The sequence below is a fragment of the Mesoplodon bidens genome (genome assembly GCF_964165515.1).
Source record: "Mesoplodon bidens genome assembly, chromosome: 13".
Lineage (NCBI taxonomy): Eukaryota > Metazoa > Chordata > Mammalia > Artiodactyla > Ziphiidae > Mesoplodon > Mesoplodon bidens.
The window spans coordinates 18945364-18960274 of record NC_138169.1 but is presented as its reverse complement, the minus strand read 5'-3'; the positions used below and the strand labels follow the sequence as shown (position 1 = coordinate 18960274).

Genomic DNA, 14911 nt, shown 5'->3' with positions numbered 1-14911 from the left:
TCATAATCATGACACATCCTCATTTATCATCCAGTGAATAAACCAAGGAATCCATGTCTAATTCTAGATTGTGAGGGACCATTCAGAAAGACATCATTGCAAGTCATGGTGACAACACGGCTTACCTGCACGTCTAAGCAGCAAATTTAAATGAATGCCGAGGCTGGGAGAAAGACTGACAAGAACTTAGTAACAGCTTTTAAAGTATCTTTTTTGGCTGAACAGTGATTTAAGAACTACTCATCAATTTCCCAAGGGTTATATATAGAGTAATTTCATTTACTAACAAATCAGTCCACTGTTTCATTAAGGATGCACCACCTCAGTTACATCACCTAGAATATTACTACTTTGCTAGCACGGAATTGAAAGTTTAGCTGAGACTAGCCAGTTGGAGGTTCAGATTTCTTGCTTTAAATAATTATTCAAATGTATTGATTACTTACTAGTCATCTCGATCACATGCCATAGAGCTTTCATTGTACCTCTCTAGCTAAAACTCCAAGTGATGAGAATTACCAGCAAGTCAACTCAAGTGACGAAAATGACCAACACCAAGGTTCCCAAAGGCTCTGGCCCAGACCCCAGTTCATACAGTTGTGGGACACTGGTGAAATAGGTCAGGGCACTGGCTTAAGGACTATTATTATCTAAAAGATCCGGTGGCCTGCAGGAGGCCCAGCAATATGAGCCCCAGGGAGAATGCAGCCTCCGAAGTGTGTGTACAGCTGGCACGAGGGAGAGCTGTGACACAGCACAATTTCCATGTGGCGGCCCAAGCTGAGGTTGATGGCTTTGACATGTTCTGGCTAGCAACCCTTACGGTGGCAGAAAACCACCTAGACACCGGCACTATCATTCACTTTGGGTATGGGGAAGGTCCTCAAAAATTTCAAAGCAGCCAAAAGCCTCAGCAGAGCTCCTGGAGACTGATGCTTCAACTAAGCCCACAGAGTTAGGCAATACTCTCCTCCTACAGGCTTTCTTTCTTCTTTTTTTTTTGGGGGGGGTGGTGAAAAATCAAAATTTAAGCATCAGTAAATACATATCTTTGTAAAACTGCTCTAAGAAGGAATGTTTATAATTTTAAATAAGTTGGCAAAAACATTTCCTCTTTAGGCATACAAAATTCAATGTAACTCTTATGAAATGATATTTCTAGTTGTAAAGGTATTTCCCATTAGTGTGAATAGGAAACCACAACTGCTTCCATTTACATCAAATAGTGTATCTTATTATTATTATTATTTTTTTTTTTTAGTAATTTTGTTTTACTTGTTTATTTATTTTTGGCTGTGTTGGGTCTTCACTCCTGCACGCAGGCTTTCTCTAGTTGCAGCGAGCGGGGGCTACTCTTCGTTGCGGTGCGCAGGCTTCTCATTGCAGTGGCTTCTCTTGTTGCCGAGCACAGGCTCTAGGCACGCAGGCTCCAGTAGTTGTGGCTCAGTAGCTGTGGCCTGCGGGTTTTAGAGCGCAGGCTCAGTAGTTGTGGCACGTGGGCTTAGTTGCTCTGCGGCATGTGAGATCTTCCCAGACCAGGGCTCGAACCCGTTTCCCCTGCATTGGCAGGCGGATTCTTAACCACTGCACCACCAGAGAGGTCCTATCTTACTTATCTGTCATATCTCCTTTCAAAAAGGAATCCATATTTAGGAAGCGCACTCATCCCACACGCCGAAGACACTACCGTTCAATCAAAAGAATTCTAATATATACAAACAGACATGTACAGACATCTTCTCATAGATGTTTCTATAAAGGAGTTCCACCCTGGGATGTATTTTCAAGGAAGCTAATGGAGTATTTTACAGGTGCAGACATTTTCACCCTCCCAAAGTCTCAAAATACAACATTGGGATGCTTCCCATATGACCTTTGCATTAATCATTCAGAATGATTGTTTCTTAGTGCAAAACGGAGCCCTCACATGGTAACTGTGTTCGATCCACACATTAGCTCACTCAATATTAGATTGAAGATACTACCAAACTGGTGCCAACGAGGCTCAATCTAATAATTACTGGTTCCTTCCAAAAGTAACATTTGGTTAAAGCCACATAACACTTTACCCCGCAGGCTTATTCTTTCTCACAACTAACATACGTTTCCACAAAATTAAAAAAAAAAAAACTCCTATGGTGCCAAAAAGTGACACCCATTACTTTTATCACTCAAATCAAATATTCCCCTTTAAGATGATCAGGGTATTCCACATACAATGTCCTTCTAGTTTACACTGTGGATTCAGTCCTAGAAACGCAAGCCGTTCTGGGGCGGTGGGTTGTGACCGCCTCCTAGGCCATCTCCCTCAGCTAGTCCAGAGCAGGAAGCTCCCAGGACCTCCCTCCAAGCTTCTCATCTGCATTCTTCTTATAATCCAGCCACTTTATAATCCATTACTATAATCTGAGCTTATTATCCAAACTGGTTACACCACCCTCAGATGTAAGGCCCAAACAGCCTCCACTCCACCCCCCATCCTGACTCAAGGAACAAAGATTTTCAAACTGTTCATTCCCTACTTTATATTCATACAGGTTTTCATTTTAGGAAAAAATGCTGATCAAAATCACTTGATGTGCCCAAAGTTCAGTAACTTTATCATATTGTCCATACATTAAAAGATCTTTTCAAAGGCACAGATAATACCTCATTACTGGCCTTGGAGTAATACCCTGAGAATTCTTGAACCCCCCGCAAGGAGAACGGTTAAGTCAAACATGTGCTCGGAAGCAAAGGAAAAAGTTTGCAGCCTGGGCATAAGGCCTCCATTCATATTGTGCAGAGTTCAAAGGAGTCAAAAAAGGATATCTACTGAAGTGGGTTTTCCTTTTTTTTAACTTCCTTTTTCTTGGAACAGTATTATTTATGTGGATACATGTTCCACTGCAATCTCTTCAGGTCCTGCTCCCTCACAGGGAGGAGCTACAATGACAGTGGTCGTGGCACAGGGGAGAGACTGGCCAGAAGAGCAAGACAGGGACCCCTGCAGCCTACCAGGAAGACTGATGCACACAATACAGGGCCTGCTGACAGGCTGGTCACCAAGAGTGACAGCTCATGGCCCAGGAATAAAACATTCTGGGGAGGTTTTACTTTAAGGGAACCAGAAACGCCAACCCTGAGGGTGAGAGGAGGTGCTCTGGAATAGAACATAGAGATTGGGTTACCGGGTCCTGGAAAGTAAGCCAGCCGCCACAGCTGCCAGGGAGAGGCAGCATGGTGCTGAGAGCCCTCCCCTGCCTGTGAGTGAAAAGGAACAGTCTTTATGGGCACAAGTGAAAATGCCAAGCAAACCATTTTGGCATCACAGGTCCTCTTTAAAAACTGGGTTGAATAGTGAACAGACCATTTTAAAAGTCCATTAGGAACTTGAGGGCAGTTACTACAAAACTATGGATATTTTATTATCACAAAGCAAAAAGGTGGAAGAGTTGGCATTTCCTTACTCAACCACACCTAAATACACAACAGCAAATGGAGAAGCTCTATTTCCTAACTTCCTGACTTAGCAGAAAATTTATAAAGCAAAAACCTCATCAATGCAGACAAGTAATTCCATATGATCCCTCTGGTCTGAGAACAAAGAAAAACTAGGAGCCCAAGATGAGGTGGAACCTAGTCAAAATACAATTCAGCTCGACAGGAAAAACTGGAAAGCAAAAGAACTATCGAACTAAGTACAAATATAGGAAATTAAAACAAAGCATTTAATATCCAAGCAGAAAGGAGAGTAACTTGTTGCCTAACCCTTGGTACTGAGTGTCATCTCCAATGACATTGGAGATTCCTCCCATGGGACCCTTGGTGAATGAGGAAAAGCCCCAGAGCTACCCCTTCCAATCCCAGTTCTGCACTGGTTTACCCAAAAGCCTCAGAACAAAACCCCACCCTTCTTGAAGTGGGGATGAAAAACAGAAAAATATCACAGCTCTCTCTTTTTTTTTTTTCTTTAGGCAAGTGCCTTGGGCTGCACGGCCGAGGCAGCTCACATCTTGCAGTGGTTGTAAACAGCAGGAGGACTGGAGCAGAGACCCAATTCAGTAGCCTGTATCATTTACTCCCGACTTAAAGCTCAGCCAGAAAGGAAACCCAAGTCCCCGTTCCTCTGAGAAAGCCAACACGTGCTGTGCTCATCACTTGCCCTCCAGGCTCAGCCTTCCCTGGACTCAGCTCAGGTCCCACCCCCAACTAGCATGGAATTCAACTTGGTGAGAGCAGAACGTTTACTACATATGGTTATAAAGAGGCTTCTGGACAAACGGGGACAGCAGAAAGCTGTCCATTGCACCTGGAGTCTATTTTATTAGAGTAATCAGTATTCAGAAACCTGCTCTTCGCTGCTTCCCTGACTTGGGTCATCATCACGTTTATACAAGGTGGCTTCTGGCAGCAGCACTTGCCCATGTGCTCAGCTCAGACTCACGCTCCAGAAAACCGGGGAAAGAGTTAAATGTTCTTTGCACTTGACTCAGTGGCTTCCCCTCACCACACACTCCCAGATCCCACCATTCTCCGAGCCACGCAGCCAATCAAAGCAAAGGAAGGAAATGATCCTGGCCGGCTGACAGCCCCAGCGCTCTGATGGCCATATATGGTAAAAACCACCGTCAGAGCCCTGTCAGGCCTGCAGGCCGGCTGCTGTGGACATATCAGTGAACTGCAGCAGCGTGAGAGGCTGGCCAAGGAAATGCACAAAGGACAGGCTGCCTGCTCATCTCCAGGGGAGGGGGTAGGAGGAAGGCAGGGGAGGGGAGGGGGGAGCCGTCATCTGCCAGGGCACACTCTGAGTCACAGCCACTCACTGTAATCAAAAATAGCCCCAGGGTACATGGTAAGATTCCTTCTGCCAGGACTTTGTGCTCCATTGTTAACTGGGGGTGAGTAGGGTGTCCCCCTCCCATCACACCCCCCCCCAACAGACTGTGGAAAACAGTCACTGGGAGCAAATGAAAAGGTCCTTCTGTGGCGCTTCATGTGGTAATGAGGCCGTGCAGTGCTCGTGGGGCTGGCAGCTCGGAAGTAATTTGGAAGTCATTGTTCTGCACCTGGTGCCCCCCACCCCGCATCCTCCACTGCCGTCCCTGCCCTGCCTCCCGGCCTTTCACAGCCCACACAATTGACAGTTAAGGTGCTCAGGGTAGCAGACAGACAGCATCTATTTCAGGAGGCGGTGAATGGGCATCCCAGGACACATCAGGACACTGGCACTGAATAAAAGCCCCTGCCCATCACACCAAAGCTACCCTGTGCCAGATGTCCACATCTGTACAAAGGGCTACTAGCATTGCCACCCTTGTCCAAAATGGGGCACCGCTATTTGTGGGAATGGAAATTGCCTGTCAGCAGCGTACAGTAAGGGGGAGGCACAGCCAATGCAAATCCAGCAGGTGCTGGCAGTAACTGGGGGTCACAGAGAAAAGCACCATCGGGAGACTGCCACTTCTTTTGAACTAGTCCATGAAAGAAGGCACTTATCAGCACGGCGCCTGGCACTTAAAGGAAGCCCTCAATGATGTGAGCTGCTGCGACTCCATCACTGCCACTGTCTACTCGCAAGGCATGGTAGAGACCAAGCACTTTCCAAACACTGAGACAATTCTCTGAGCTGCCAGAATCAGAGCCCTGACAGGCTAGTGTTTTTGTTATTAAGCCTTCTAATCCCAGAAAAAGAATGCAAAGGATTAAGTGTCAATTTGACCACGGTTTCTATGAAAAAATCTTTCACACTCAGTGGGAAAAAAATGTTAATCAAAAATGTACATGTACTGGGCTTCCCTGGTGGCGCAGTGGTTGAGAGTCCGCCTGCCGATGCAGGGGACACGGGTTCGTGCCCCTATCCCGGAAGATCCCACATGCCGCGCAGCGGCTGGGCCCGCGAGCCATGGCCGCGGAGCTTGTGTGTCCGGAGCCTGTGCTCCGCAACGGGAGAGGCCGCAGCAGTGAGAGGCCCGCGTACAGCAAAAAAAAAAAAAAAAAAAAAAAAAAATGTACATGTACAAACCAAATAAAGACTCAGAGACCTAGGTGCTAATCCACGGAGGACCCCACAGCCCCGGGCAGTCACTCAGCCTGAGTTTCAATTTCTGCAACTGTAGAACAGAGGTATGAGAGCCACCCCACCATGTGCAAAAACTAAGACATCATATATGAAGGGGACCCTCCAAGCACATTCTGATGTCACTTTGCAGCCTTACTTTTATGAATATAACATGAAGTCACCGCCTTTTCCTGAAGCGGAAACAGTGGAAAGATGCCATGTAGATCCAGTTTTAACAAAAATCCTAAAATGCAGAGCAGTTGCTTATCCTGGTTCTTCTCCATATAACGATGAAGGAGAACAGCAGTTTTGTACTATTTACACTGGAAGTGAAGGAAAAAAAGAGCCAAGAAGTGTGTACTTTTTCTACCAAAAAGCTGTCCTACAGCTCCTCCCAATCCCCCTCCAGTCAAGCATTCCATTTCTCCAATAGGAGAAGAGGCCATCCCAACGCAGAAAGAAGGAATGTGGCCCCCCTCGTTCCTCACCCTCCTGGGAACAGAGCCCCTCTTCTAACACCTCAGTTTAGTGAGTTGCTTGGGCTCCTCTTCCGTTTCATCCCTGGCTCCTCCTGCACTCAGGAGAAACCCAACTTCCAACAGGACCTTCTCTGTGACACCTTCCTTGAGCCTCATTTAGAACTCATCTCCCATCGCTGCGTCAGAGCCCTTCAGACACAGACAACCTCCCCATTGGAGAGATCGAGGTCAACTGTTAGCGAAGCGTTTTTTTTTTTTTTTTTTTTAATGTATTACTATACTTATTTTATTTATTTATTTATTTATTTTTGCGGTACGCGGGCCTCTCACCGCTGTGGCCTCTCCCATAGTTGCGGAGCACAGGCTCCGGACGCGCAGGCCCAGCGGCCATGGCCCACGGGCCCAGCCGCTCTGTGGCATGTGGGATCTTCCCAGACCGGGGCACGAACCCGTGTCCCCTGCATCAGCAGGCGGACTCTCAACCACTGCGCCACCAGGGAAGCCCTAGCGAAGCGTTTTTAAGAGCAAGATTCGAAACAGGTCCTGGCACAGAGCAGGTGCTCAAATGTCTGAGAAATAAGTATGTGAATGAATTAATGTAATTTTTTTAAAGTACTGTTTTAGATTTCACTTAAGCTTAAACAACAATTAGCTCTTCATAGAGCTTTGGTAATATTTCTGATATGACTACTACAGAATCCCTCAATTATTCATTTAAGATTTATTATAGAATGCTGTATATCTATATGTATGTATCTAACTATACAGATTTTTTTTAAAAGGAGAGGTGGAAAGAGTGTTTAAAATTATCCGAAGGCCTTTTAGGCCGCTCTGAATTACTCATTTATTTGTGCATTGTGTGACCTAACATTACTGAGTCAAGTGCCACATCCTGAGAATACAGCTGACCCTTGAACAACACGGGTTTGAACTATGCAGGTCCACTTATATGCAAATTTTTTCCAAAAACTATGTACTACAAGATCCACGGTTGGTTGAATCTGCAGATGCAGACCCATGGACACAGAGGGCCAACTGGAAACTTATAGAGAGACTTTCAACCGCCAAGGGGTCTGCACCCCTAACCCCTGGTTTTTCAAGGGTCAACTGTACATGTTTTAGTTATCACTGCTGCTTAATGAGTTACCCTAAGATTTAGCTACTCAAAACGATAAGCATTTCTCATCTCACACAGTTTCTGTGGGTCAGGAGTTCAAAAGCAGCTTATCCGGGTGGTTCTGGCTGAGGGTTCTCCTAAGTCAAGGTGTCAGCTAGGTTTGCAGGATCCACCTTCAAGATGACACACTCACGTGGTTGGTAAGTCAGTGCTGGCTATTGCCGGCGGTCCTGTGGACCTCTCCACACAGCTGCTTGAGTGTCCTTACAGCATGAAAGCTCCAAAAGAAATAGTCCTTACAGCATGAAAGCTCCAAAAGAAATAAAGTAGAAGCCATATGCTTTTATGACGGAGTCTCAGAAGTCACATTCCATCAATTCCTCCCTATCCTAGTGGCTACACAGGTCAGCCCTATTTAATGTGGGAGGGAACCACACAACGGCAAGACACAAGGAGGCGAGAACCATTGGAGCCTACCTTGGAGGCTGCTACCACAAGAGAGTAAGGTGAGATGCTGGAGAACCCTACCATACACCCATCCATTTTGTATCCTCCATCCAAGCGAAGGTCAAGAGATCAAGAGCATATAATTCCAACCACCCTCCCGTTATCTGTTATGTGGCTAAGAAAATAATTACATTACAATGTGATAATGCAGCCTGTGGTACTAGTGGCATGAGACAAGCAGCTAAGGAATCCCAAAGGATGATTTCCACTGTCTCAGCAAATTGGAGATAAAATTTGAGTTGGATACTAAACATCAAGAAGGAGCACTTAGAATACTGGCCGAAATGAATCAAGATTTCTTCTTCAATAAATATGACAGAAAAATACTCTAAAGCAGCCCTTGTCAACCTGGGTTCTGTGAAGGAATTAAGTCCTAATGCCCTAAGGCAGCTACTTTATGTAATGGATTAATTTCTCTCCTATCCATCTATAAGGCTTAGCTATGTCCCTTTCTTGAGAAAACTAAGAAAATATTCACTGAAATGATTTTCTGTAGGGGGTGCTGAATTCTTTCACAAAACTCTAGTTGAGAAAGACTACAAAATGAGTTGAAAAGACAGTTCACAGACATAAATAAAGCAAGATCCCAAATATTCCCACACACAGTTCTTAAAATGTACGGGAGAAACATAACTGTGTATAAGAAGGCACCTCACAGCTACACCAGAGGAGCAAGAAGAGAGAGGAGACAGTGACCCAAAAGGCTGACGAAGACTTGGCCACACCCATCCCATCATGGCCCAGAGCAGAGCTGCTCTCCTAGGCAATTACTGGGAAGATGAAATTAGACATCACTCCAATCCTCCAAAGTAAGAACAGTCAAGGGAGGAAGGGAGAAAGCGATTAGGGAAGACAGGAGCCCTCCAATTTGCATCCTCCGTCCACGCGGATGTTAAGACATCAAGAGCGTAGAATTCTAACCAGCTCCCTCAACCCTTGCTCCAGGTTCACTGTGATCTGAAGTTTTAGTGTGTATGCGCACGCCTGTGCCCACAGACATCTAACATTGCTATTTGTAGGAGCCACCGTGGCTCACAACAGGGATGGGAACGCCTTGGTCTCACATCACGAGCGTGGCTCCTGCACAAGGAGAGGCTCGTTCGTGCCCTTCATGCCCGAGTGGTAGTGCACAGGGGGCTGCAACCTGTGTGCTCCTGACGAGAAAGCTTGTGTAGCTGTGGGGAGAACGCAATGGCCAAAACCACAAAGCCAACTTCTGTTCAACAAGACTGATATTATTCATCCTATGAAAGACCAAAGAATAAGAAAATGTACTAAGCCACACCTTGAGAAGTCATGACTGAACAGCATGCCACAGCTTGAGGGAAGCATTACAAAAGAAACCCTGAATCATGTGGGCTAATCTAAATCGCCCCACCTCAGGGCTGAGCACTTTCCGTATTCCTCCAGCAGTGACCTCTTAAAATCCTACTTTCTCTAATAAAAACTTTCGAACAAAAACCTCATAAACCATACACTTAAATAAACATATATTCGTTCCTAAGCTTACCTCTTGCTGTGTATGTGTCAATGTATTTGTCTCTACCACTCTTTCCATTTTTAATTTTAAGTCCTGGAAGACAGAGACCATGATTCTCCTGGAATCTAATCATAAGCCTCATGAGGTTGCAATAATAAGTCCTATTTACTGCTGACGCTAACTAACTTTGAAGAATTCATGGAAGGCCATGTTTCAAAATGGGAGCCTTTCAGAAAGAGTCACAATACATCTTAAGATCCGTACACACATATTCAATTTTAACATGGACAGAAGGCCCCAAAAGCATCACTAAAACCAACCTGGCTGACTATAACCAGCAAAAAAAAAAAAAAAAGCAGCGGGGGCACACAGACAGACAGACAGACAGACACAGACACACAGACACACACACACATACACACTGCCAGAAGTCTCTTGAGATAGTGATTAAAAACCATACCCAGGGCTTCCCTGGTGGCGCAGTGGTTGAGAGTCCGCCTGCCGATGCAGGAGACACAGGTTCATGCCCCGGTCCGGGAAGATCCCACATGCCACGGAGCGGCTGGGCCCGTGAGCCATGGCCGCAGAGCCTGCGTGTCTGGAGCCTGTGCTCCGCAACGGGAGAGGCCACAACAGTGAGAGGCCCGCGTACCACACACACACACACACAAAAACCATACCCACTTCCCTAAGTTCACGTTTAGAGAAATCCTAGACTGCTATCAACACATACAGGAGCCCAATACACACCCAGAGCATCATTTCCCACAATCTTCATTTCAAGCATCACTTCTTATTATATGTGGGTATTTGGTTTTTCTTTGCCTTTAAACAAAGGCAGCACCTCATTGTAAAACTATTTCAAAGTTGCCAAGACACTGAAGTTGTAGGATCTCTTTTCCAGGGCAGAGTCCTGTATTAGGATCAATGGGTTCACCATGTACTCAGGTCCCCAATGTTTTTGTCCTTCAAGGCTGCACTTCTAAAGGTGAGACAAACACCGCAGTACCAGCAATCTCCTGGGGGCCGGGGGGTGGTCAGGAAACTGACCGCAATGAAAAGTAGACGCAGTGCTCCTGGAGAGCGAAGATGGCACCCGGCAGACACTCAGTCTACAGACGATCAAACCACACGTGCATTAGTCAAAGAACAGTGAAGACCTCGTACCACATGAACAACGAAATATCTGTAGAAATGTAAAACTTACGATCCTTATTCAAATATTCATTATTATACTAAAATTATAAGGAAATAGATATCCAGAGGGCAATCAGCCCTTTAAAGCAGGCAGAAATGTAGGTTTTCTGACAACGTGGAACATAGTTCTATTTTCTAAAAGCCTAGATAGTAAATAGTCAAGGGACAGGGTCTTATGAAGAAAAGAAAGGTGGGTGTCTGTCACCTGACACTTCGGGGCTCCAGGCTAGGCCCTGCCATTACAGCAGATCCTTCTAAGAGCTCCCAAGACACAGAACTGTCTACAGGAGCCACAGACCACTTTTCTTTGCTGGGCTCAGCCTTGCCCTTGGCGGAAAAGCAGCCACGAGTAAAAAGGCATCTACTTCCCAAAGTTACGTGTTGGCACCAGGGAGGGAAAAAAAAAAGGAACAACAGTGTTTCCTTTGCTGAATTTTGAGTAGCAAACCACTTTTTTTTTTTTTTTACACATCTTTATTGGAGTATAATTGCTTTACAGTGGTGTGTTAGTTTCTGCTTTATAACAAAGTGAATCAGCTATACATATACATATATCCCCATATCCCCTCCCTCTTGCATCTCCCTCCCACCCTCCCTATCCCACCCCTCTAGGTGGTCACAAAGCACTGAGCTGATCTCCCTGTGCTATGCGGCTGCTTCCCACTGGCTATCTATTTTACATCTGGCAGTATATATAAGTCCATGCCACTCTCTCACTTCGTCCCAGCTTACCCTTCCCCCTCCCCGTGTCCTCAAGTCCATTCTCTACGTCTGCATCTTTATCCTGCCCCTAAGTTCTTCAGAACCATTTAGAAAATCACTTTTATATAGAGCCCCTCACGTTACAGATAGAGATATGGGAGAGCATAAGGACAGAGTGACATATCCACGTCTCACCACAAGTCGGGGACCAAGACAGGATTGAACCCCTGGCTCCAGACCCATGTTCCTTCCTCGATGCCACACTGACCCTAAGGGCTCAATACACACACTCTAATACACAAAAATCCCAGAGTACGTGTGAACCCATTGATTATAAAAGTCAATAACCCCTGGGGCTTCCCTGGTGGCGCAGTGGTTGAGAGTCCGCCTGCCGATGCAGGGGACACGGGTTCGTGCCCCGGTCTGGGAAGATCCCACATGCCGCGGAGCGACTGGGCCTGTGAGCCATGGCCGCTGAGCCTGCGCATCCGGAGCCTGTGCTCCACAATGGGAGAGGCCACAACAGTGAGAGGCCCGCGTACTGCAAAAAAAAAAAAAAAAAAAAAAAAAAAAAAAAAAAAAAGTCAATAACCCCAAGTACTGACCTTATTTCCAATGGGTGTCACTGGGCTTAGTTTATGCCAATGTCACCTCCTCCAACACAAATTAATATTTAAGGAGTGAGCCACACAGAATGTATTATAAGCCTGGGAAAAAGACAGACCCTCGAGGCTCCTCCAAAAACCAACGTTTCGTTCAAACATGATAATTTCTGAAGCAACTTATTCGGTCCCAATTCCTATACAGCTGGTTGAAGAACAAAATAATAAAACCTATTTATTAGGTATTGGTCACTTAATGCAACTGAAAACCAAAGCATAAGATCCAGTTAGCTTAGGACCTGCACACAGGGCTCCCTTAAACAGTATAAATATAACTCTAAGTTTCCCATGGTTTGTGAAAGCAAAGGTGGACTCACAGAGCCTTTTGTGAATGTGGGACTTGAAGAGAACTGTCTGAACTTGGAGGAAGGTTAGCCGTTCAAAAGTTTATTCGGGGCTTCTTAATTGGCTTATTCTCCTTCTTTGAAGCAAAAAGTCGTAAATTTATCCCTCTTGAACTCAGAAGCGATCATGGTACTTCAGTGCCTGACCTTGGCTGACAAGCTGAGGCGAGGTGTCTTCTCAGCTGGCTGCCATAAGACCCACCACTGAGAAGTCAAGTTTCCAAACGCTCCTTGCTCTTGGTGAACAAATCGACTAGAAAGTTGTGGAGATCAAACGCGACTGGCATTGAACTCCAACCCCCACTCCCAAATCAGGTAAGTACAGCTACAATAGTGTAATGTATTGTTCACCACTGAAACAATCTCCTCCACAAAAGCAAAAGTATCTGAGCAGAAAATTTAACTTCAATTTAATGAAAAGATTCTCCTTTAAAACATGATTAACAACTTTGCCAATAAGACAGTACGTTTGGAAACGTATGTCAGATTTGTTCCCCAAAGGCATCCATCTCGTCTGTAGTGAGATGGTTCTAGTGTGTAATATCACATCAATCCAGCCACTGAGATACAAATCAGATGTTAAAATAAAACAAGTTAGTCATGAGCATCTGAGAGAATGAAAAGTACAAGAGAATTGGAAGTTTTCCCAGCAAGAGTTTTCCTAAGGAAAAAACACCAAAATACAATACTTTGACAGAAATTCATGTTACTGTAACCACTTTCAGAATCACATGGTCCAATATGATGAGACATGCCTCTACTAGGCATGGCTCCGACTCAGGGAGACCCACTGTTCCCAGCAGAGTGGAAACAGCTGTAACATGACCCAACATCTGCATCCTTATCACTAGGGCTCAGGACTCACCAATCTTATTTTCCTCCTAAAAGCTAATCAGAAAATGACTCTTTCCAAGATCTCTCTTCACGGTGTTTCCCACCCCCCAAGATTTGCAATTCTGGGATTTCCTGTTAAAGCTAGTACAGACTTTCATCTACAATTTTCAAGAACAGGCAGAAAATTACAGATCTCCAGTCTTCTCCCCCATACTGGAGAGGGCTGTCTGGAAGGACAAAGTCAGGAGAAGGGAGAACTAGGAAGCCCAGCGGGTTCAAAGTCACACAGAACCACTTTCAATAAAGAGCCTTTATTTCCACCGCTTGTTAACGCTGTTTAGATCCTATGCTGAAACCTACTACTGTCCAGACTTGAAATCTGCATTGTTTGGGGACATTTTCTTGAGCCCTCATCCCATTTACCATTCAAAACCAAAAACAAAGCAAAACCAAAAGGTCTGAGTCCTCGTGACCTCACACACAAAAAAGATTTTCTTATAATCTTATCAATTTCTGCCCATTTAAAAACATAACTGTTTCTAAAATTGCACTTTTGGGAAAAACTTTTATGAAGAGTGGATGATTATGAAGCAAATCATAAAATTCCTGTGCCTGTCCATGCTCACAGCATCACTGTAAGAATCTTTTTCATCCGTAGAGGGCACACCCAGAACAGAATTTGCCATTCTGTTTAATGATTCTCTGTCAGAGGAAATCTGATGTGGTTAGTAAAGCGTGTGGAACTTAAGCTCAATTACATCCAAGTCTAATGGTCCTAGAAATCACACAATGCTTAGTGACTATCAATCTCCAAAATCAATCTATTAACAGACCAAACAGAGATTACCGGAGGGTGTCTCCCAGGACGGAAAGTCAGATGACTTACCTTGTGCAAAGGGAGTACAAGGAACGCTCCTCCCCCACTCGCTTCTATGATTATGGCAACGAATCTGGGATTGACAGCACAAAAGGAACTATCCCAGGTCACCCGAGAAACCCGGATATCATCGTAACACTGGTCGTTTTTCACCGCTTGTCCAAATACATGGCGAAACTTGCTCTGTCGTACCACTCGCCTCATCGTGTCTGTGGGAGAACAAAAAGTATATTGAAATCATGCCCCCGAGTGAAAGCTTTACTTTTACAAATGAAAAGCTGAAAAAAAAAACAGAATGGTATGGCATTTTGTCTGCTCTCCTAAAATGTAGCCAAATGGCAAATCCAAATTTCCTTTAGCAGCACATACCCAGAGAAAACTGCAAAATGTGTCAGGGCAAGAATGACAAAGAAATGAAAAATTCCTAACTCATGATCCAGAAGCAGCTCATCAGTTTTAATTTCAAGAGAAAGATCAAGGTAAAGAATGAAGGGAAATTAGCCTTTCAGAGTTGGGTGGGAATGGAAAGACAATCCACTCTAACCCGCCCTCCCCTTCTACAGACAAGGAAACTCCAAAGTGAAGTTACCTGGTAGACCTGAAACTGAGGAATCCTTCCTCTCCCAAATTATGATACTGTGGCTTTTTCCTCAGTCTGCCAAGGTAATTTTT

At 45.0% G+C, this 14911-nt stretch overlaps 1 protein-coding gene across 2 annotated transcripts in view; it reads right to left on the bottom strand.

The window, feature by feature from the left end:
- CORO1C (coronin 1C) overlaps positions 1-14911 on the bottom strand; it is an 81260-nt gene that overhangs the window by 38424 nt on the left and 27925 nt on the right. For both annotated transcript variants that reach the window (XM_081251798.1, XM_081251799.1), the window contains one exon: positions 14249-14448. In XM_081251798.1, coding sequence (XP_081107924.1) covers positions 14249-14443 — 195 coding nt within the window. In that variant the 5' untranslated portion in view covers positions 14444-14448. The remainder of the gene's footprint in view (positions 1-14248; positions 14449-14911) is intronic.